At 34.8% G+C, this 22,049-nt stretch overlaps 1 protein-coding gene across 3 annotated transcripts in view; it reads left to right on the top strand.

Moving 5' to 3' along the window:
* GABRA2 (gamma-aminobutyric acid type A receptor subunit alpha2) overlaps positions 1-7,026 on the top strand; it is a 147,163-nt gene extending 140,137 nt beyond the window's left edge. For 2 of the 3 annotated variants that reach the window (XM_024993020.2, XM_024993019.2), the window contains one exon: positions 297-7,026. In XM_024993020.2, coding sequence (XP_024848788.1) covers positions 297-593 — 297 coding nt within the window. In that variant the 3' untranslated portion in view covers positions 594-7,026. 3 annotated transcript variants of the gene reach the window in all.
* The last annotated feature ends 15,023 nt before the right edge of the window (positions 7,027-22,049 follow it).

Raw genomic sequence — 22,049 nt, 5'->3', positions numbered from 1 at the left:
CAGTAAATATAAGAGTCAAAAATGTTGTATCATTTTGTTAAAGTTGTATTTTAAGTGTTCTATGTAAACAACAAGAAATGGTTCTCCAGGAAAATGGTACCATTGATTTACTCTGGGGATTTCCTCACCCTTGTGGTTTTAGGACTTAATTAACTCCATTTATTTCCCTAAATTCCTTCCTTCTAATGTATGATGATGCTTATCAAAATACTTTTCTTCAGGATTTGAAACTGGAGTTTGGAAAATATTAAGAAGTCTTAATCCACATTCTGTTAATTCTTGTGTTTTTTCAATAGAAAAAAGAAAAAGCCTCTGTGATGATACAGAACAACGCTTATGCAGTGGCTGTTGCCAATTATGCCCCGAATCTTTCAAAAGACCCAGTTCTCTCCACCATCTCCAAGAGCGCAACCACTCCAGAACCCAACAAGAAACCGGAAAACAAGCCAGCCGAAGCCAAGAAGACCTTCAATAGCGTTAGCAAAATTGACAGAATGTCTAGAATAGTTTTCCCAGTTTTGTTTGGTACATTTAATTTAGTTTACTGGGCCACATATTTAAACAGAGAACCTGTATTAGGGGTCAGTCCTTGATTCTAGGCACAGGTTGTCTTTGAGATGTATAGCAACATTAAACTTGGTTTGTTTTGCCATGTACAGTCTGACTAATAACTGCTAATTTGTGAACCAACATGTACAGTATGTATATAGCATTATAGCTTATAGACCTCTAATGGAGACACGCATTTGCTAACTCATGGCAGAAGGCACCCCATGCCCAATGAGCCATTGCCTTTTTAAAAGATTTACCCTCGGAATTGGTCTAAAGTAGATTTCAGGTGATCTGACTTATTTTCTCTTATTCTAACAGCAATGAAAATGGAGATCCTATAGCACCCTTTATGTATCCTTTTGATTTAGGTCTTACATAGGAGTATTTTCTACTGTTACCTATAGAGTAAAATAACATTGTCTTTCCAAGATGAATTCCTCTAAATAACAGAACCTCCTATCTGCAACATCAGTTCCCTTCTCGAGTGCTCAGAATCCCTGCTAATATAATTGGAAACTTAGCACACATCTGAAGAAAAACTAGAGATTTGAAATCAGCTTTTAATTACTTTGTTTAGTATCTATTGCCATGTACATACTATGGCATGACAAGTTCAAATAATTATGAATCACCCTGACAAGATGTTCGGTATGCCTAGGATTTAATAACTAGTGGAATGCCATGGTCATCACATGTTTCACATCAGAGTTTATTTGAAAGTAATAATTGAAATCCTCCAGATTATTTTAATCATTGGAAACTACCTTAAATTAAAAAAAAGATGATAAATAGGTCTTAGTATTTGCAGGAATGTGTTGCATTGAAATTGATCAGCTAAATTTTCTTGGTGCTGGAAGCTGGAAAAGACATCCAGTTTGGCTGCTGTGGAGCGACATTCATACTGGATTAGAAAATTGTGCCAAAAACTCCCACCAATGAGAATTCATAGGTGTCACAGAGTATATATGAGCACTTATACGATTCTCTCCTTTCCTGTTTACTGCAAATTCTGCCTTAAGGCTTCTTCTCACCAGGACTCAGAAGCCAACTAATTACAAAGAACAGGGCAGTTAATTGGCACATTTTTTGTCTTGAAAGCAGCTCTTTCAGATAAGAATTAATGTAAATTCTGCTTTTGTAAATTGCAACTTTAAATTTCTCTGACTCAAATTTGCAGCTTTGTATACGAGAAGAGGTTTTGGTAAGAGTTGAACATTTTTAAACTGAAACTTTAAAGCATCACCAACAGATTGTGGATTAGTTCACATGCACAAACAAAACACACACACCCACCATTAGCTCAATTAGGATATGTACACAAATATTTAGCTAAATTAGAAACTACAGTTTTCAATTTTATATAATTACTAATTATTAATGAGCAAAATTCATTTTCCTTTTAGAATTTAAAATACTCTTTATGCCCCTGAAATATGTTACAGAAATTATTGTGTCTCATGTTATCAGACTCAACATTTTGGGCAAACTTAAAATCCTTTTGACTCACATATACATTAGCAGTTATTAGTTGACTTTTACTAATAGATACACCTTTATGATGGTGTTTTTGTAGAGACATAAGTAGTCAAATAGTGGCATTTCTTGCAGTTTTGTACAGTATTTCAGTATAGTGAATAAATAGGTATGTTCATAAAATCAATAAAAGGAGTTATCTTATGGAAACAAGCAAAATCACAGCAAAAACTGCTATTCCTTTGCCTCGTTTATAATTTTTATTTTTTTCATTTTTTTTTGTTTCAGTGTGATTCTGTTACGTGCTTTGCATGATTGTATTAATACCAAGGTCACAAATGCATCTTATTAACAGAATTTGCCATGAAGACAGCCTTGACATTAAAAATTCCCTCACAAAAGGTAATCCATCATCTTTAATAAAATAAACTTGTTACATGAGCCAATAAATGCATTTGTTTAATTCCCTTCCAAAGCACTGTTTTGGTCATCTAAATAGTTTTTTAAAGTGCACTTTATTCATATACTGCAATGGAAGTTATCCTATTTTCTTACACATTTAAATATATCATAGCTCTTCCAGGTGGTTTAGGGAAGGGTGCAGTAGTCTAAGACAGTACACAATGCTTGAAGGCAAGCAATAAAAATGCTTTGTATGGTATGTATTATTAAACATTTTAAAATATTGTTCTTATAAGTTCTACCTTTCCCCCTTAATGTGTGACTATACATTATAAATTTATAAATATGTACATATGTAAAAATATTTGTAAATAGCAGTTTCTGTAGGACAACAGAAAAAACTCATCTATACCTTTGCAAAAGGCTGCTCTTACATTGATGGTACCTGTTTATTAAAATTTATGGTAGATTGACCAGAAAAGTTATCATTACTTTTATTTTTATTTTTAGTTTCAATTGTTAAAATCTTATTTGAGCCTGATAACATCTTGACAGTTGAGATAGTCCAGTCATGTGGATCAGGGTTTTCTATTATTTCTTTAACTTTCTTTTTTTTTTTTTTAAACACACTTCTTAGCCTTTTAAAGTTTAGATAAATTGCAGAAGCTTTAGTCTTGCTGGAGAGAGGGAGGATGCGCCATGGTAAAGGATTTTAAATTATAGAACAAGGATCTTTACAATTATTCTCCCTTCCATGAATCCTTTTAAAAACACAAAATAAAAGTGACATGGATTTATTAAAAATAAGATTCATAACTTCAGAAAACATTTTAAATAAAGTAACAATGGTCTCTTTGGCCTATAATATCATTATTATTTTATGCAGTTGTATATTGACATAAATAATTATGGTATGTACAAAATGTAGATAAATACATGTACATATATAGAGATATAATCTCATTATTGTATAGTTACTGCTCTGATTAAGCTAATATTTGTTCAACAAATATTTTTTACCTCCTACTATTTTCCATTCCATGGGGATGGTGTTAATACCACTCATATCATGTCCACAGAATTTAGTTGAAAATCAAAGTGCATCTCATTCTTGTAAAAGACTTTAAATCAAAGACCAAATATAATATATAAGTTAATTTATCACTGAGAATTGATTAATGAGTTATGAGATCACGAGTGTGCTAAGATGGTGGCTGTTTTGCTATTTTCTTCTATTTCTGTTTATATTTGTTTGAATAGAAAATGGAACTAATATAAAACCATTAAATAATTTTTTTAAACTTCAGTGATTTTTAAAGTGCCAGTCTTAATGTTTAGCAATCTTTTCAGGGATCTATTTCGAATTTATCTCAGGTTTGGATAAGTGATCCCCTAGAGCCACATTGCCAATTTTTTTTAAATAGTTCATTGTTTATTTAAAAAGAGCACAAAAGCTATCATTTCACTTATACTTTTTTGGTATATATACATATATATAAAGTTTTCATGATATGGCTCTTTTCATATTGCTGGTTGAAGGAACTCAACTCTGCCATGATGTCATAGATCCTAAAAGGGCCCCAAAGCTGTATGGAGTCTGTTGATATTGTACTTTGACATGGCCTGTCATCATTCTAATGTGAGGATAAGTGAAGTAGCTCAGGTCCACCTTCTGCAAAGTCATGGTTCTTCAGCATCTATCAAAAAAAATTTTTTTTCAAATGCTTCATACTTATTACACTCAAACAGTGCCTGTGAAATACCAAAATATTTATGACTCGTTTGAAATTTGGGACCTTATTAATAGCTTTATTATATTGGTTTTCCTGTTATTAGTCTTCTGGCATTCCTATATCCATCTGCATATTTTTGAAGCAATTCTCAGATTTTTTTTTTTTTTTTTTTTTTGCCTATAAAAAGAATCAGAATTTCAAATTATGAGTTGATTGATTGCTACCCTGTAATGCACTTATTTTCCTTTTAATTTAGGTCTCTGGCAACCTTGGGTTTACCTCTTCTTAATCCAAAGTATCTAGAAGCATAAAATTAAAACTGGGAAGGGGTATGGTTATTTTTTAACACTTGCGTACTTAGAGACCAGAGACACTGTTTAAAAATCACTCATAACAGTATGGATAAGACAAATAATGATATTTTTCTCTATTGAATTCATGCTTTAAAAATGAAATTCAATATTTAATAAAACTCTTAATATCCATAATCTTGCATTTATATGTAAGATACTAATCTTTTTCATTAATATTTATACACTCATATTTTCATCAAATTCAAAAATGAATTTAAGATCTCAAAAAAAGGGAAAAAAATTCAAAGAGAAAAACCCACTTGAAAAATTTTTATTGCTAGTTAAACCTAATGAGGCACTTTCCCTTTTTAAGTCCTAAAAAAAGTGAGAAGTTATACATACATAAATATATACAGAGATATTTAACAATCATGAGTCTATTAAGGTAAGCATCATGATTAAAATACTAAGATAGATTAAGTTCATGTGAAAGGCATTTTGGAAAGGTAATTAAAGTTTATTTCTTATAAGTTTATATCACTTTCTCAAAAGTTCTTAATTATCCAACATATTTAGATCACAGTTTTCAACCTTATTTAGCTCAAATATTCTATTTTGCCAGTTTATATAAAGAACTTTTTTTAATACTTATATACTCCACTTCAAATCATTTTCTCTATGATGAAGTTAATACATAAATTAAGATTGCCAGTAGGAAATGCCAAGGAATAGGTTTAGGTGCCAGTTTATAGTAATACTCTCAAAGAACCTTTAAAAAGGCCTTAGCTTTGATTAGAAATAGGGGTGTGTGTGGGTGTGTGTATTTTCCAAGTATAAAAGAATTTTTTGAGAAATTTAAACAAATTTATGAAATAGAAACAATTTCTTTTATAATGAATGTACTTCCAAATGTAGCTCTTTTTAAATTGATAATTAATTTAGTTAATAGAATAGTTTTTTTCAATAGATCCAACAAATTTATTCACTGGAATTTAGTCTTGAACCCCACATAGTTAGAAATAGCCTTTCTACAAAGGTGTAAATGTTTTTCTGATGTATTTTTGGTTGGCTCTTTTGAGCCATTAAATTTAAAATAATATAACAATTGTGCTTGTAAGATAAGATAAAAAAATCTTTGAATTTCAAGTTTCTCAATGGGAGTTTGTTAAGGCCTCTATTATATTTAATAGTCTGTTGATCATTTGCAAATAAGTCATCTATATATGTGATTGATTAGTTCTATATCTTTTTTGAATTGTAAAGCAACTAAGAATCCATTTTTTGTGAAAGAAGCTATTCCCTAACACTGGTTGCAATTTAGTTTCTGGCAATATATTACATTTTTCTTTTTTGGTCTATAGGTATAATAATGTATAAAAAAGATTGAAGTTGATTAAGCACACAAAATACTAAGCACTTCCCTCTTTATTTTTCTCGTTTCTTAAAAAAATGACAGTTATTTTAGGGGTTGGAGAAAATTTATTTGCTATATTATTGGTTCTATGACATTCAAAGTCACTGAACTTCAAGGATTATTTATTAATTTCATCAATTTGTTGCAAATTACTATTTATAGAAAGAAGTCTAATCTGACACCATATAAATGTTGGTGTTGACACTGTGTTAAATTAGCTTAGTTGGTATAAAAAAAGTTTTTTATGCTTTGTTTATAAGACTTAGTTTACCACAACATGCTGCCCAAGTAGGCTTATATTATAGGATGAATAAGTGTAACTCCAACAAAATTGATTTGTGAAAACAAGTGGTATTAGGAAAGCAAAACACAGGTGTTAGACACAGAATTACTTTAGGGATGAATGATGACATAAAAATTTGTCCCAATTATTTATTTTTAAATACTCAACACAATAGTTGAAGCCATTGGCTGTGTTTTAAACCCAGCATAATATGTGAAGAACTTTAATGTATGATTGGAAAGACCTAAATGAAACTGAACTTTGAGTTACAATTTTCATGAATTAAACATTACCATCCATGGATAAGTGCTTGATTGTAGATCTTGGACACCTGCTCCACACTTGATTTCAAGTTTATTGGTATCTAATTTTTTAAAGATTCTTTTGAGCAGATAAATATTCAGGTTTTAGGGTGCTCCAAATAGGATTGTGACCTTTCATGAAATATTCCCATTAGAGGTCACATGCATGGAAACAAGAAAGCTTCATATTTGTTGCTAAATCAGAAAAGTAAAAAACAAAATGGAAAGGAATGTTTTCCTCTTGCTACGTATTAATAATACAACTACATGCATAGAGAATGCATGACAAGGTTCCAACACTAAACTTTGAGCATTCAGTAATCTGAGATTTTAAGGTGACAATATGCTTGTATGGTAGGTTTTCTAGTTTGAAAAAAATCATTCTAGAGCTAATAATATTTGTAATTTGTGACCTTGCTGTAACTGGGAAAAGTCACTATTTTTTGTATGTAAAATAATTTGACCTTTATTGAATGTGTCAGTATGCTTGCTGTTTAAAAATTCCTAATTAATCACATGCAGATTAATGCTAAATGTTATCTTTTTTGTACTTATTAAAATTAATTTAAATATATTTGATCTGAAAATTGTGGTTTTTTTGTACTCTAATCATTCATTACATGTTTGCTTACAAGAATTGAATTTACTGTAAATGTGACTTTTTATATTGGGATATAACACTAACATTTTATAGTAGTGATTTTAACGTTATCAGTTTCTTAACCTTCTTTTTAAAATAAAAAGGTTATAGGGTGAGAGAAAAAATCCAAATCTCCTTTGAAATTTTAGGGGGAAGGATCATGAATAGTTAACATTAGTCTGTTTAACACTTTGAAAGTGGTGCAATGGAAAACACAGGTTCGATGCAGGATACTGGATGCTTGGGGCTGGTGCACTGGGACGACCCAGAGGGATGGTATGGGGAGGGAGGAGGGAGGAGGGTTCAGGATGGGGAACACATGTATACCTGTGGTGGATTCATTTTGATATTTGGCAAAACGAATACAATATTGTAAAGTTAAAAAAAAAAAAGTTCACCCAGATAATTAGCTCCCTTCTATCATAAATGTGTCACATTTACATGAAACTTAAATAAAATAAATGATTTTCTTTTATTTAGATAGACTCAAGTTCATCATTCCATTTGTTAACCAGAAATCTTGCAGCTTCCCTGTTCAATCTATTCCCTTAATTTAATGCAATATTATGGAAATTATTTCTTCTTCCAATCATTGTTATTATTGCTAATATCACTGAAATTAAATGCTTTTAAATTTCAGAAAGTTAAAATAACAAGGCAATTTTTATTAGTATGGTAAGTTCTCATACAGTATTTCTCAACCCTAGCCACACTTTAAAATTACCTGAGGACTTTTCAAAAACACTGGTTCTACCCTAGTCAGAGTCTTGAGAGAAGAGGGGTTATGAGAAATTTTCTAAACTCCCCAAATAATTCTACTCTATAGCCATAAATGAATACGTTTTCATTTTATAAACCTATCACGGACTTTTTCTAATCTGTTTCTTTTTTGGAGACTTCTTGCTTTTTCTGTAGCTTTTAGTTTAGTCTATATTAATAAAGAAAAACAAACATAAAATTAATGAACATTACAAGTTAGGTTTTTATATAATATAATGAATTCAAATGAAGCTGTCAAACCTTGTATAATAAAGTATTCATTCTTTTTACTATTTAATCAATTAACTAGTCAGTTCAGTTCAGTCGCTCAGTTGTGCACAACTCTTTGCGACCCCATGGACTGCAGCATGCCAGGTTTCCCTGTCCATCACCAACTCTCAGAGCTTGCTCAAACTCATGTCCATCTAGTTGATGATGCCATCCAGCCATCTCATCCTCTGTTATCCCCTTCTCCTCCTGCCTTCAATCTTTCTCAGCATCGTGGATTTTCCAGTGAGTCAGTTCTTCACATCAGGTAGCCAAAGTAATCAATTAATTAAAATTAGTCTTAATCTTAATTTGTATCCTGTAGACCTGGAATTAGTTATGAACAATGTGAGTATATATGTTAAAAAGATACATTCTAATTGTCATTTTCAGCATATAATTTTAATTAAATGTTTTAAAAATTATTTATCCGAACATTTTTTAAACGTTTTTCCTGAAAAGAAGTATATTCACCTTAAATAATGAGGCGAATATTTAACCTTCAAATTCACATCTCATTTAAATTATAGCCAGTATAAAATCACATTCGTCAACACCACTCACTAGTTTCCCCAATGTCAATTTACTGTCCAAGCTTTGTCAAATTCATGTAGATTAAAACATCCTATGGATGGAAGCATTTATGTCATCTTTGCCCTCAACAATTCAGAAAGTGAAAACAGAGGTTACAAAGGGTTTTCTTAGAAGTTTTCCCTCACCTTTCAACTGTAAAACCAAGGAAACTGCTGACAAAGCAGAAGATTCAAAAACTGGTAGTCCTTGAAGACTGTTGCACTCAGATGGGAAATGTTTTATATTCTTTGGCCAGTACAACTCTTGGAAGTTCTCAGTTACAGATAGAAAACTAGAAAAATTGAAAACCAGATGCAAGCAGTAAAAATAGCACTTGAGAAAATGTTCAATTCTATCCAGTGTTCTGGCTTAAGAAACCAGCGAAATGGGTATTTTTTTAAGTTCTAAGCTTAATTAAAATTTGGAGCTTAATTGCTTAGGGTTATTTACCTGGAAAATTCACTTATGTGAAATACCTTATTCCATAAATGATTGAAATGTTATAACATTTCTTCCATGAATCAATAAAAATCAGTATGGAGAATTCCTAAATCATGTCTTAAGATGTAGTATAATGAAAAAATGTAAACTGATAATTGAAGCATATCAATTTTGAATTGCTCATGCACTTACTGTTCGAAATCTAGTTTTACTTTCTAATTAGAATATACATGGAATGCCAGATAAATAGAACAATGAAAGAGTTTATCAATATTGAAAAGTTGTTATGCCTGTCCCCTAAACCAACTTACAGAAGGATTTCACAATGAGTCTGTATAGGGTCACCCTAAGGCTTATTTCAAAGTCCAATCCATTCCAGACAACTGAATCTGTACCAGAGGAGAAAAATGTTTGTAATTCTTTATTTTTTTTTAACTTATTGGAAAAGTGAAAACAAGTATGTTTTCATCACAAGGTATAGGAGAGGAATATATAATGGGTATCTTTGCCCCCCATTTTTGGAGTAAATATACACAATAAAATTTACTATCTTAGCAGTTTTTAAGTGTACAGTTGAGCAGTATTAAGTACATTTTTATACTGTTGTGCAGTCATCACACCACTATCTCCAGAACGCCTTTCATCTTGCAAAACTGAAACTGTAGCCAGTTAAACTGTAGCTCCTCATGACTCCCTCTCCCAGCCCCTCACAACCATTACTCTTATTATTTTATTTCCCTTTTCCCACCATGCCCGAGCCTCTGATACCCCCATTCTATTTATATTACTGTAAGTTCAGCTTTTAAAAACATTTAATTTTTTTTAGATTCCAAATATAAGTCAAAATCTAACAGATTCAGAAACAGAGGAACTGAGGTTTCAAAGGATGTTCTATGGAGTTAGAAGTTTTACTTTCTCTGTTTCCTATCTTAAATGATCCAGGACTGGAAAGGAACTGATGATTAGCATCAAACAGAAATTATTCAGGCAAATAATATTACAGGACAATTACAAACAATCAACAGATTCAAACCTGTAGGAACAAGGTCAGAACAAGAGGGTGAAGAGATGAACAGAACTGGAGTGGAATTGAAACGTGTTGTAAATGAGGGAAATCAAGTTCCTGTTGACTACCAAGAATGGAACTAGAATATATTCCTATCTGCATTACCCATTATGCTCATAATGCATGCTTCATAACAGTAATATTAGGTGTAATAGTTGAGGGCTTCCCTGGTGGCTCAAATGGTAAAGAATCTGCTTGCAATTCAGGAGACCCAGGTTCAATCCCTGGATCTGAAAGATCCCCTGGAGAAGACAATGGCTACCCACTCTAGCATTCTTGCCTGGAGAATTCTATGGACAGACTAACACTTGCACTTTCATAATAGATGAAATAAAGTTGAAATTGACTAAAGAGAAATAACAATCGAGATTTGATGACTTGGTCTTCCCTGTTTCCAAAAAATAAGATTCGCCATTTACCCTTAATATAAATTTTATAGCTAAATGGGCATTCAGTATATTATTGCTTCTTTATTCAAAGAATTTCACATAAGAAATTTTGATACTAGAATAGTGATCACATCCTACATATCTAATATAAGCTCATTTGATTAGCATATTTCAAAGTAGTACAGTACTAATTTCTGAAATAATGATTTTATAATTTCACTTTCTACTCAAAAGAATGAAGTTTTATTTATACAGGATGTCATTATTAATGACTTGCTATTAAGCATACATTATTACAATTTCTATAATATTGAACTTTAGTACTTTAAATTTGATAGAGTTATAGCTAATTTTGTAATAACAATAGAATTGAAATATGAGGTAACAATTTATTATTTGATTTGAGCAAAGCATAGACAAAGTTTGATAACACTATAAAATTATATCAGGCAAAATTAAGCTCCACATTATTTCTTGCTTGCTTTTCTCAGCTATCATGCTAATAGGCATTGCACTGAAGGGGAGAAGTCCTGTTGCATACCCTCCTCTTTATGTAGTGAAGCTAGTACTATTTCCACACTGTTCCCGCTGACCTGGACTCTGCATGAAAATGCATATCACCTTTGTTGAACACTTCTGCCTGATTTCATGCCCCTGTGCTTATCACTGGGCTCTTATGTTGCTCATGATTACTCAATATGTGTTTTCCCCATTAGTCTATAATATTCTTATCCAGGAGGATTATGCCCATCTTTTTCAAAACTGTCAATTGAAATTCAGTGAGCTTTGTTGAATTTGAGGACTGTTTCTTTTGATAAGTTCTGCAATTTTTTTTTTTCATTATACTCTCTTTAAGCAACAATCTTTCTCCTCTATTCTCCTTCTCCTTTCTTTCTGGAGTGCCCATGGCATGCATGCTCAGTCACTCAGTTGTTTTCAGTTCTTTGTGACCCCATGGACTGTAGTCCACCAGGCTCCTCTGTCCTAGGGATTCTCCAGGCAAGAATACTGGAGTGGGTTGCCATTTATTTCTCTAGGGGATCTTCCTAACTGAGGGATTGGACCCGCATCTCCTGTGCCTCCTACACTGGCAGGAGGTTTCCTTACCACTGTACCACTTGGGAAGACCCAGAGTGCCTATTAGATATATATTATATCATCCTGCTTTATCTTCCATTTTCCTTAAATGCCCTTTTATGGTTTCCATGCTTTTAACTCTCTGTGCTGCATTCTGGATAATTTCTTTGGGGCTAAGGCTAAGTAACATGCCTAAAACCACATTTATAATATTCTGAATTTTAAATTCCATAGTCTTTACATTAAATTACACAGCAATTCTATAATTATCTTGCCTTGAAAAAAATTCATATGAGCATGAATTATTTAGATATTTAGTAAAACTTCACAAATATCACATGTTAATCCACTGGAAAGGTCCAGGATGAAACACCATGCTCTGTGGCAGAGCAGTAGGGAAGGAACCCCAGGAATCTGAATCAAGTGAATGCCTTCAGATGCTGCCCTGAGATTTTGTTTGATTAATTTTCAGCACATAGTCTCAGTCATATAAAAGAGCATGGTGAAGTCAGTGTCACCATTTTAAAACAATGTTCTTGTAACAGCTTTTCCTGTGCTCTATTGCAGACTTCAGTTCTCTGTATACACAATATGTTCAATACATGTTAACAGACTACCTGACTGAAAGAGTCTCTAAAAAAGAAAAGCTAGCATTTGACTTCAGCCAGATTTTACTTGAAAGCTCAGAAGGGAATGGCTTCATCTTGATGATGTGGCAACAACATTCAATCTGCCATCATCGTCTGTGATAGTTGTGCCTTCTTTTATTCAACCGAATAATAGACAGAATCACAGAAAACATCTTAAGATTGCATACATCAAGATGCAGCTGTGGCCATCACATTCATATTTGCTATTAATAATTATTTGGAATTAACTATTCATGGAAAAACTGAAAATGTCTTTATAAGCGTTGTGCCTCTTTCTGAAATAAGAAACTGTTAAAAAAAAAAAAAAAATCCAGTGCCTGAGTAGGATGATAACTCAAAGCAGTCAAATGTAATGGATTTCTTTTGATTTTAGTTTTGAAGGAATTAGAATTACTGCAGATTATTTTAGAAGAAAATGTACAGGAACATGAAAGGTATTTACCTTCTATGAGCTGTGCTCATAATTTATAAGACATTAAAGGTGTCTACATAAAAGATATAAGCAATTATGTAATCAGATTTCAGTTGTAGAAAACAGCCCACTATACCCATTTTAAGCAGGTAATAATTTATTATAGGGTTTTAGAAAGATGCTACAGATTTGTTCAGAAGGTTAATAAAATAGGATATGAGATAAACTTACAGGAAGATTTCCAATATCTTCACTTTAGTATGAAGTCAGCTAGGCTGCTGTCTCTTCTATGATTAAGAAATGACTGATCTAACATTTGTAACACCACAACCATAATCAAGAACACCTCAGTCAGGAAGCTAGTATGATGTTCCTTGGTCCAGAACCACATTGTGCCACATACAGTCTTTAATGGAAAATTGATGCTGTGTCCTGCTTCCTTTTTAATATCTATAAAGTTAGTGATTGGGATGTTTGCTAACATTGCCACAGTAAAATCACCTGCCATTAGCACTCTGTTTACCAGCAGAAACAACTGCAACAACAGAAGCACATTCTTCAGATTGCATCAGTCTTCCAAATCTCACAGAACTGCATCTGATTTGTCAAACTTAAATCAGCCAGAACTTGAGTTATATAATGTTTATCTTTCAAACTTGCAAAATACAATAAGTCTTCGACTGTCAGATTACCTATTTGACTATTCAAATTCCGAAAGTATTCTTCTTTCCATGCTTAAATCTACCACACACACACAAAAAAACACAATAGAAATAAGCTAACATCAAACATAATGGACTTACCTGGTGCTCAAAGGTAAAGAATCTGCCTGCTAAGTAGGAGACATAGGTTCAGTCCCTGGGTTGGGAAGATTCCCTAGAAAAGGAAATGGCAACCCATTCTAGTATTTTGCCTGGGAAATCCCATAGGCAGAGGAGCCGGGTGGTCGAAAAGGGGCACAACTCAGTGACCAAACAATAAATATCACTGAACAGGAAAAATATTTTCAGCACATTTCTAAAAGAAAGAAAAAAAAATTCAGCAGGGATATAAACTTTCTCTGGGAGGTGTTCAGTGTTAATATTCATTTTTTTGCTTGCTGTTTAGTCATTCAGTCATATCTGACTTCTTTGCAACTCCATGGACTGTAGCCCATCAGGCTCCTTTGTCCATGGGATCTTCCAGGCAAGAATACCGGAGTGGGTTGCCATTTCCTTCTCCAGGGAATCTTCCTAACCCAGGGATTGAACCCATGTCTCCGCCTAACAGGCGGATTCTTTACCACTGAGCCACCTGGGAAGCCCCAGTGATGGCTTGTTGTTGTTTAGTTGCTAAGTTGTGTTTGACTCTTTGTGACCCTATGGACTGCTACCCACAAGGCTCCTCTGTCCATTAGATTTCCCAGAAAGAATGGTGGAGTGAGTTGCCATTTTCTTATCCACAATATTCATTAATATCGTCAAAATTCTATATTGACATTCTATAATGACATAAAGCCTATGCCTACAACCATAGGCTATGTGAAGTATGAACCAAAGGAAGAGAAAAAAACAAGAAAGTATATCTTTATGTAACAAATCAAGAAAGAAATTATGAGTAAATATTGTTTTCTAACTGATGATGAAGCTATGGTTCATATTTATAACTTTTCTGTTGCTCTAAACATTTTATGTTTCTTCTGTTCTCAGCTGCACTGGAAGCATTGTTAACCTGTGCCCCTCAGTTTATATAGGTCCCAGTTGGACTGTCCTGACAACTACAAATCACACTTTCTTTCCAAATGGACCAAATGTGTTCTGGGACTATAATTCTTATAGGGAAACCAGACACTAACTTCTTTTCCTCCTTAAAACATGGTGAATTGTACTTTAGAGACCTCCAAGTATTTTAGGAAACACTGCCAGTAGATCATTTAGCCCTCAGACTATAGAGCTCTTTCCAAAATGAGGTTATACTTGATTATTCAAGGGGTTTCCTGAGAGATAACCAGCTCATTATTTATAGGTATCCTGAGGACAGCTTATTCCTATAATGGGAGGCATACAATTAGAAAAGATAGTAGGAAGTTTGTTTCCTGACTTTCTCTGAAATGATCAATGAAACTACCTTGACCCAAAAAGACATTCAGATAATCCTCAATTTTATTGCCCCATTGAGAGCTAAGCCATAGTCTGTGCAATTGTTAATACACTCTGTTCTACATGGACTTCCCTGGTGGCTCAGACGGTAAAGCGTCTGTCTACAGTGTGAGAGAGCTGAGTTCGATCCCTGGGTTGGGAAGATTCCCTGGAGAAGGAAATGGCAACCCACTCCAGTACTCTTGCCTTGAAAATCCCGTGGACTGAGGAGCTTGGTGCAGTCTACTTACTATCCATGGGGTTGGTCACAACTGAGCGACTTCACTTCACTTCTGTTCTATATAGATTAATGGCTCAAGACAAGGGGAGAGGTTAATACAAAAATTTACAGAGAAAGATCCCTAGATTTCTTGGTGGTTTTGGGGATTTGTTTGGTGATTGTGTTTGAGAACCTGGGAGACCACAGTTATGGTCAGGAGTGCAGGTTTTTTCATCCTCTGTCTTGAAATAGGAATTGATGATGGCCCTACTTAAATGTTGTGTTAGACAAACTGAACAGATATAATCCAAGCCTTGCTCAGTTAAATTTATCAATAAAGTGGCATATACTCATGGAAAAATTCACCAGAAGCCAAGATGGTATAGAAATAAAAAGCAGATCTTTTTGAAACAAATCTCCATGGGTCACTCACATTTCACTACATCTTGTCAGCAAAGGCACTGGCTGTCTTTGTCCTAGACTCTTTTCAAATACAATTGTATAACAAACAGCCTTGGAAGATAAAGATAGTAGCACAGTCAAGTTGTTTACAACCCAGTATGATAAAGATAATATGTTTCTCTGAGGCATAAGTCAGGCAGGTTTATTGCCCATTACAAAAGATTCAGGCTCTCTGAGCTTGAAGTTCCTCTCTTATAATGTAACCCACTGTGCAGGTGTTTTTTGAATCTCTTTTTGTTGTTCTATAGAAATTGGGGGCTCAAGAAACACATGCAAACATCATGACATGCTGGCTGTTGCTATTGCTTTGAGTAAAAAACTGTCTCTGGCCCAGGAATCTTATGTTTTCTGCTAGTTTTCAGAAAACTTGGCTGGCTAACTTGTTAGCTTGGATGTAGAATATAATTTTAGACCTCAAATTATTGACAATCAACAACTACCAAAAAGTAATAGTAATGATAATACTTAGAATTAACAAAAAGCACTCCCTTCCAGACATCTTTCTGGGCACTTTATATATATATATGTATATATCTTCATACAAAGTTTTAAGTTAGTACTGTCATAGAGATAAGGAGATTGTGATGCAGATAAATGAAATAACTTACTGCAGACCACACAGCCAGTTTAGGGTAGAACCTGAATTCAAACCTAAGCTATATAGACCTAAATTTATTACTTCAAATAATCTCGTATCAGTTCAGTTCAGTTCAGTCCCTCAGTCGTGTCCGACTCTTTGCGACCCCATGAATCGCAGCACGCCAGGCCTCCCTGTCCATCACCAACTCCAGGAGTTCACCCAGACTCACGTCCATCGAGTCAGTGATGCCATCCAGCCATCTCATCCTCTGTCATCCCCTTCTCCTCCTGCCCCCAATCCCTCCCAGCATCACAGTCTCTTTCAATGAGTCAACTCTTCGCATGAAGTGGCCAAAGTACTGGAGTTTCAGCTTTAGCATCATTCCTTCCAAAGAAATCCCAGGGCTGATCTCCTTCAGAATGGACTGGTTGGATCTCCTGGCAGTCCAAGGGACTCTCAAGAGTCTTCTCCAACACCACAGTTCAAAGGCATCAATTCTTCGGTGCTCAGCCTTCTTCACAGTCCAACTCTCACATCCATACGTGACCACTGGAAAAACCATAGCCTTGACTAGATGGACCTTTGTTGGCAAAGTAATGTCTGTGCTTTTGAATGTGCTATCTAGGTTGGTCATAACTTTCCTTCCAAGGAGTAAGCGTCTTTTAATGTCATGGCTGCAGTCACCATCTGCAGTGATTTTGGAGCCCAGAAAAATAAAGTCTGACACTGTTTCCACTGTTTCCCGATCTATTCCCATGAAGTGATGGGACCAGATGCCATGATCTTCGTTTTCTGAATGTTGAGCTTTAAGCCAACTTTTCACTTTCCACTTTCACTTTCATCAAGAGGCTTTCTATTTCCTCTTCACTTTCTGCCATAAGGGTGGTGTCATCTGCATATCTGAGGTTATTCATATCTCTCCCGGCAATCTTGATTCCAGCTTGTGTTTCTTCCAGTCCAGCGTTTCTCATGATGTACTCTGCATAGAAGTTAAATAAGCAGGGTGACAATATACAGCCTTGACGTACTCCTTTTCCTATTTGGAACCAGTCTGTCGTTCCATGTCCAGTTCTAACTGTTGCTTCCTGACCTGCATACAAGTTTTTCAAGAGGCAGATCAGGTGGTCTGATATTCCCATCTCTTTCAGAATTTTCCATAGTTTATTGTGATCCACACAGTCAAAGGCTTTGGCATAGTCAATAAAGCAGAAATAGATGTTTTTCTGGAACTCTCTTGCTTTTTCCATGATCCAGTGGATGTTGGCAATTTGATATCTGGTTCCTCTGCCTTTTCTAAAACCAGCTTGAACATCAGGAAGTTCACGGTTCACATATTGCTGAAGCCTGGCTTGGAGAATTTTGAGCATTACTTTACTAGCGTGTGAGATGAGTGCAATTGTGCGGTAGTTTGAGCATTCCTTGGCATTGCCTTTCTTTGGGATTGGAATGAAAACTGACCTTTTCCAGTCCTGTGGCCACTGCTGAGTTTTCCAAATTTGCTGGCGTGTTGAGTGCAGCACTTTCACAGCATCATCTTTCAGGATTTGGAATAGCTCCACTGGAATTCCATCACCTCCACTAGCTTTGTTCGTAGTGATGTTTTCTAAGGCCCACTTGACTTCACATTCCAAGATGTCTGGCTCTAGGTCAGTGATCACACCATCATGATTATCTGGGTCGTGAAGATCTTTTTTGTACAGTTCTTCTGTGTATTCTTGCCATCTCTTCTTAATATCTTCTGCTTCTGTTAGGTCCATACCATTTCTGTCCTTTATTGTGCCCATCTTTGCATGAAATGTTCCCTTGGTATTTCTAATTTTCTTGATGAGATCTCTAGTCTTTCCCATTCTGTTGTTTTCCTCTATTTCTTTGCATTGATCACTGAAGAAGGCTTTCTTATCTCTTCTTGCTATTCTAAGTAACCTGTTAACATTGCATGACATACACTACCCATAGCTATCTCATGTTAGTAGGAACACTGCCAGCTTAAAATTAAACCAGGTTACTTAATCAACTATAATTTGTCATTCCCTCAAGAATCTGCTACTTTCAAACCATCTTGCCATCAAGTTGTTTTATCGGTCACTATTAAGATGCAGACCAAAGAAAACAAAAATGGATTTCTTATCACATTGAATTGCATAGAGACTCAATGGTAGACTGTAGAAAGAAGCTCCAGGTTAGTAAATTGTCTCAGAGCTATGCTGCAGTGAACTGAAAGTCGCTCAGTCCTACTCTTTGAGAGCCCATGGACTACATGGTCCATGGAATTCTCCAGGCCAAGGTACTGGAGTGGGTAGCCTTTCCCTTCTCCAAGAGATCTTCCCAACCCAGGGATTGAACCCAGGTCTCCCACATTGCAGGCAGATTCTTTACCAGCTGAGCCACAAGTGAAGCCCAAGGAGCTGTCACCTCATCTATAAGCAGAGGGCGGCAGGTGCGAGAACTAATACCACCACCACAATCAACTATCATAACCAAGTAACTGCCATTATCATTAATTGTCACTATTATTATCATTATCAGGAAAATATTTGTGACACGCTTTCCAGTCCTATGAAGATGGGAGAGTGGAACTACTGCTAATGTCACTGTAGAAAACCCGCAAATCTTCTGGAATGTGCTTCACTGGAATAAACAGCAGAGCAGGAAATGCCTTTCCTTCTTTTGGTTTTCATGTTGCAATTCTTGTGTGAGTTTATCTGCTTGTGGCTGAATCTAAATCAAATCTAGAACTCTAGCTGTTGAGAGTCTGAAAATGATGATCAGAGGATAACAGAGTAGATGTTCCGAACCAATTCCATCAAATTTGATAAAGCATTAAATTCTAATGTAGTATAAATAAAGGCTGCTCCAAATAAAACACAGCATTTTAAAAAATCACAAACCTTTTAAATGCAAACAGATCTCTTTTTTTGACAATTAAAAGCTGGTAAGCATCAGAAAAAAGGTTTTCACTTATATGTCTACTCATTTCCTGTTGCCTTCCTGCTATCCTAATGCAGGTAGGTGAATTTGGTGCTGCCTTTTAAGCTCTTTAGTGTAAATTGATATTAAAAAAAAAAGTGATTTGAGATGATGGGTGCCAATTCTTTAAGGCAGGGACAAGAACTTTTATCTGCCACATTGTGGAAAGATAAGGAAAGGAAAGATGATAACAGGAAGTGGAATCTATTTTGTGAGAAAAAAAATAATGTACTAGATATTAAATACTAGATACTAAAATATAATATGTTAGGAATCAAAGGTATTTCAAATTGGTTTTATTTCATTAGCAGTTGTGTAGATTTAGAATAAAGAGGGGATTGGATACTCTGGGCTAGGGTTTAAATATTTTGTATATATAGACCATGATTGAATTTATATAAAACTCTTGAAATAGTAGAAATATTTGGAGAACTGAGTTGCAAAATACTTTAGAAATGTACTCAGGGCAAATATGGCAAAAAAGAAAACAGACCTCAGAATGATAGCCTTCTTCAAGATCAAAAGACATCAGGAGTGAAATGCTGTGCCTCCTAGATAAATTTCCAGCACTGTTATGTGATGATTTTGTGGGTAGTGAAGAGAGAAATTAAGGGCATGGTACGATCTGTCCCTCAGAAGATGCACTATGAAGTGCTCTCATGAGAATGAAAAGGGAATAATGAATTCATGAGAAGGGAGTAGCTTGTGAACCAAAATATTGATGAATAAAGAACAGACTACTCTTGGGAAAAGAAACAAAGCCAAAGAAGATGTGATTTTTAAACCTCAAGTTCAGTTTCTTACTGATATATAGGAGAGAATGAATGTGAAGCAACTCTTAAATTATAATTATAGGGAAGTCTATAACAATCGCTCTTGCAAACACCTCTAAAAATGACAGTGGGAACGATTTTTAAACAAATAATTTTCAGGTCTATTGAAAAGATAATGAAGTGTGTAGTTCTCTGTTGGCTCACGCTGTCCAGAAAATTATAGGGCAAGCAACACAAAACACTTGGGCTTCATTAAGAGGAGCACAGCATTCTGCCAACTGAAAAACAAGTAGCTGCTGGAATAGAAGGCTCAGAAAGGCATCTACATCTTGCCTATTTGCCATTTAATTTAAATATTGTTGTAAATGTTTAAATTATTCCCTCATCTCATTCTGGGGTAGAAGAAAAAGAGAGTTCTGTTTTTGTAAAAAAAAAAAAAACCCAGCTGTTCATGCAAGTTAAGGATAATGAGATGAATGACTATGCATATTTAAAGCTAATGTACAAAGAGAAGTTATTTGTAGTTTAACAATTGTAGACTAAAAGTCAAGAAAAATGGGATGGGTCTTGCTGAGCTTCTAAGGAAGCAGATCACAGCTGCATTTGCTTTTACTTTTTATGTGATTATAATTATTATTCTTAGGCTATTCTAAGAATTGCATAGTAAATTCACATAGGGCACAATAAGCTTCTTAATTGAAAGACATATTACTAATCAGATGATTGACTTAATATTTTACTTTAGGTCTAGAGTTTTTTTTTTTTTTTTTTTTTTGCATCAAATCAAAAATTTAATAACTCAGTTAGGTATGTACCTCAAATTATTAGATACTGAGAATCCAAGAATTAAAATTTCCCTCTGAGAATTAAACCCTAAAGTCAAAAAAGAAGTCCCAAGTTCATATTTGAGACAAAATATTTTGTCTTTCAGATTGTATGGACAAGGATATAACCTGATTGCAAGTTTTAGCATACCAAAATAACAAATTTCAATCAGAGTGTTGTTGGTTGGCCACTGAAGCCTAACAGAAGTGGACCCTTTAGAAGTAAACATCTACACATCCTTGTTCTACTGCAAAAAAAGAGAAACTTAGCAACTGTATCTGAATATCCTGGTCCCTGAGTATGGACAAAATCATTCCTACTGTCATATGGCTGCAGCAAAGTAAGCCTAATGTAGGTTAATAGTCAACATATCGTATTCCTTTGTTCTGTGTCCTTACTAAATTGTGTATTTTGATACCAGATCCAATGTGTTTGTTAGCTGTGGGGTGGTTTCCTCACACACCCACAAGCAATACTTGGTACACCAGGCAGGTTTCCTAGAATTCAGCAGAATTCTGACACTATTTACCCAGAGTTAGTTTCAGATTTTGCAGGTTAAGTGTTCTGTCCTACAAGACTGCCCCCTCATCCAGTCCCCGTATTTCAGATGCAAATCACAAGCTCTGGTTACTATCTGTACTTCTGATGAAACTGCTATAGATTGTAGCTTTCAATGACCCCCTCTTTGGACTTCAGTGGCCAGTCCAAGTCCATGTTTTACCTATACTTCTGATTAACTAACTATAAATTGGAGGTTCCCATGACCTCCTCCATGGATTCCATTAATTTGCTAGAACAGCTCAAAGAACTCAATAAAAACATTTTACTCACTAGATTATCAGTTTATTATGAAAGCCTATTGTTCAGGAACCCCTAGATGGAAGAGATACACAGAGCAAGGTATGAGGAAAGGGCAGGGTCCTTTCATGCTAGGGTATCACTCTCCCCAAATTTCCATGTGTTCAACACTCCTGAAGCTCTCCAAACTTTCTCCTTTGGAGTTTTCATGGAGGCTACATTACACAGGCTTTACTGACTACAGCTTTGGCCCCTGGCCATCAAATCACTCTCCAGCCCCCTCTCCCCTCTCCGGAGGTCAGGGAGATAAGACCAGAAGTTCCAACTCTCTAATCACATGATTGGTTCCCCTGGCAACCAGCCCTCATACTTAGGTGGGGTCCAAAAGTCACCTTATTAACATAACAAAAGATAAATTTGTGGCTTAAAAATTCGTGGCTCATTTAGGAAACTGCAAGTGTTTTGGGTCAGGAACTATGGGAAAAGACCAAATATATGTGTGAAATATGTTTTGGTCATCTGAAGATCAAATATTTATTTTTCTTATACATCACAATACTGCACTTACACACTGAGCTAAG

The sequence above is a fragment of the Bos taurus genome, chromosome 6, assembly GCF_002263795.3.
Source record: "Bos taurus isolate L1 Dominette 01449 registration number 42190680 breed Hereford chromosome 6, ARS-UCD2.0, whole genome shotgun sequence".
Classification (NCBI taxonomy): Eukaryota; Metazoa; Chordata; class Mammalia; order Artiodactyla; family Bovidae; genus Bos; species Bos taurus.
This window is presented reverse-complemented; position numbering and strand designations above follow the sequence as displayed.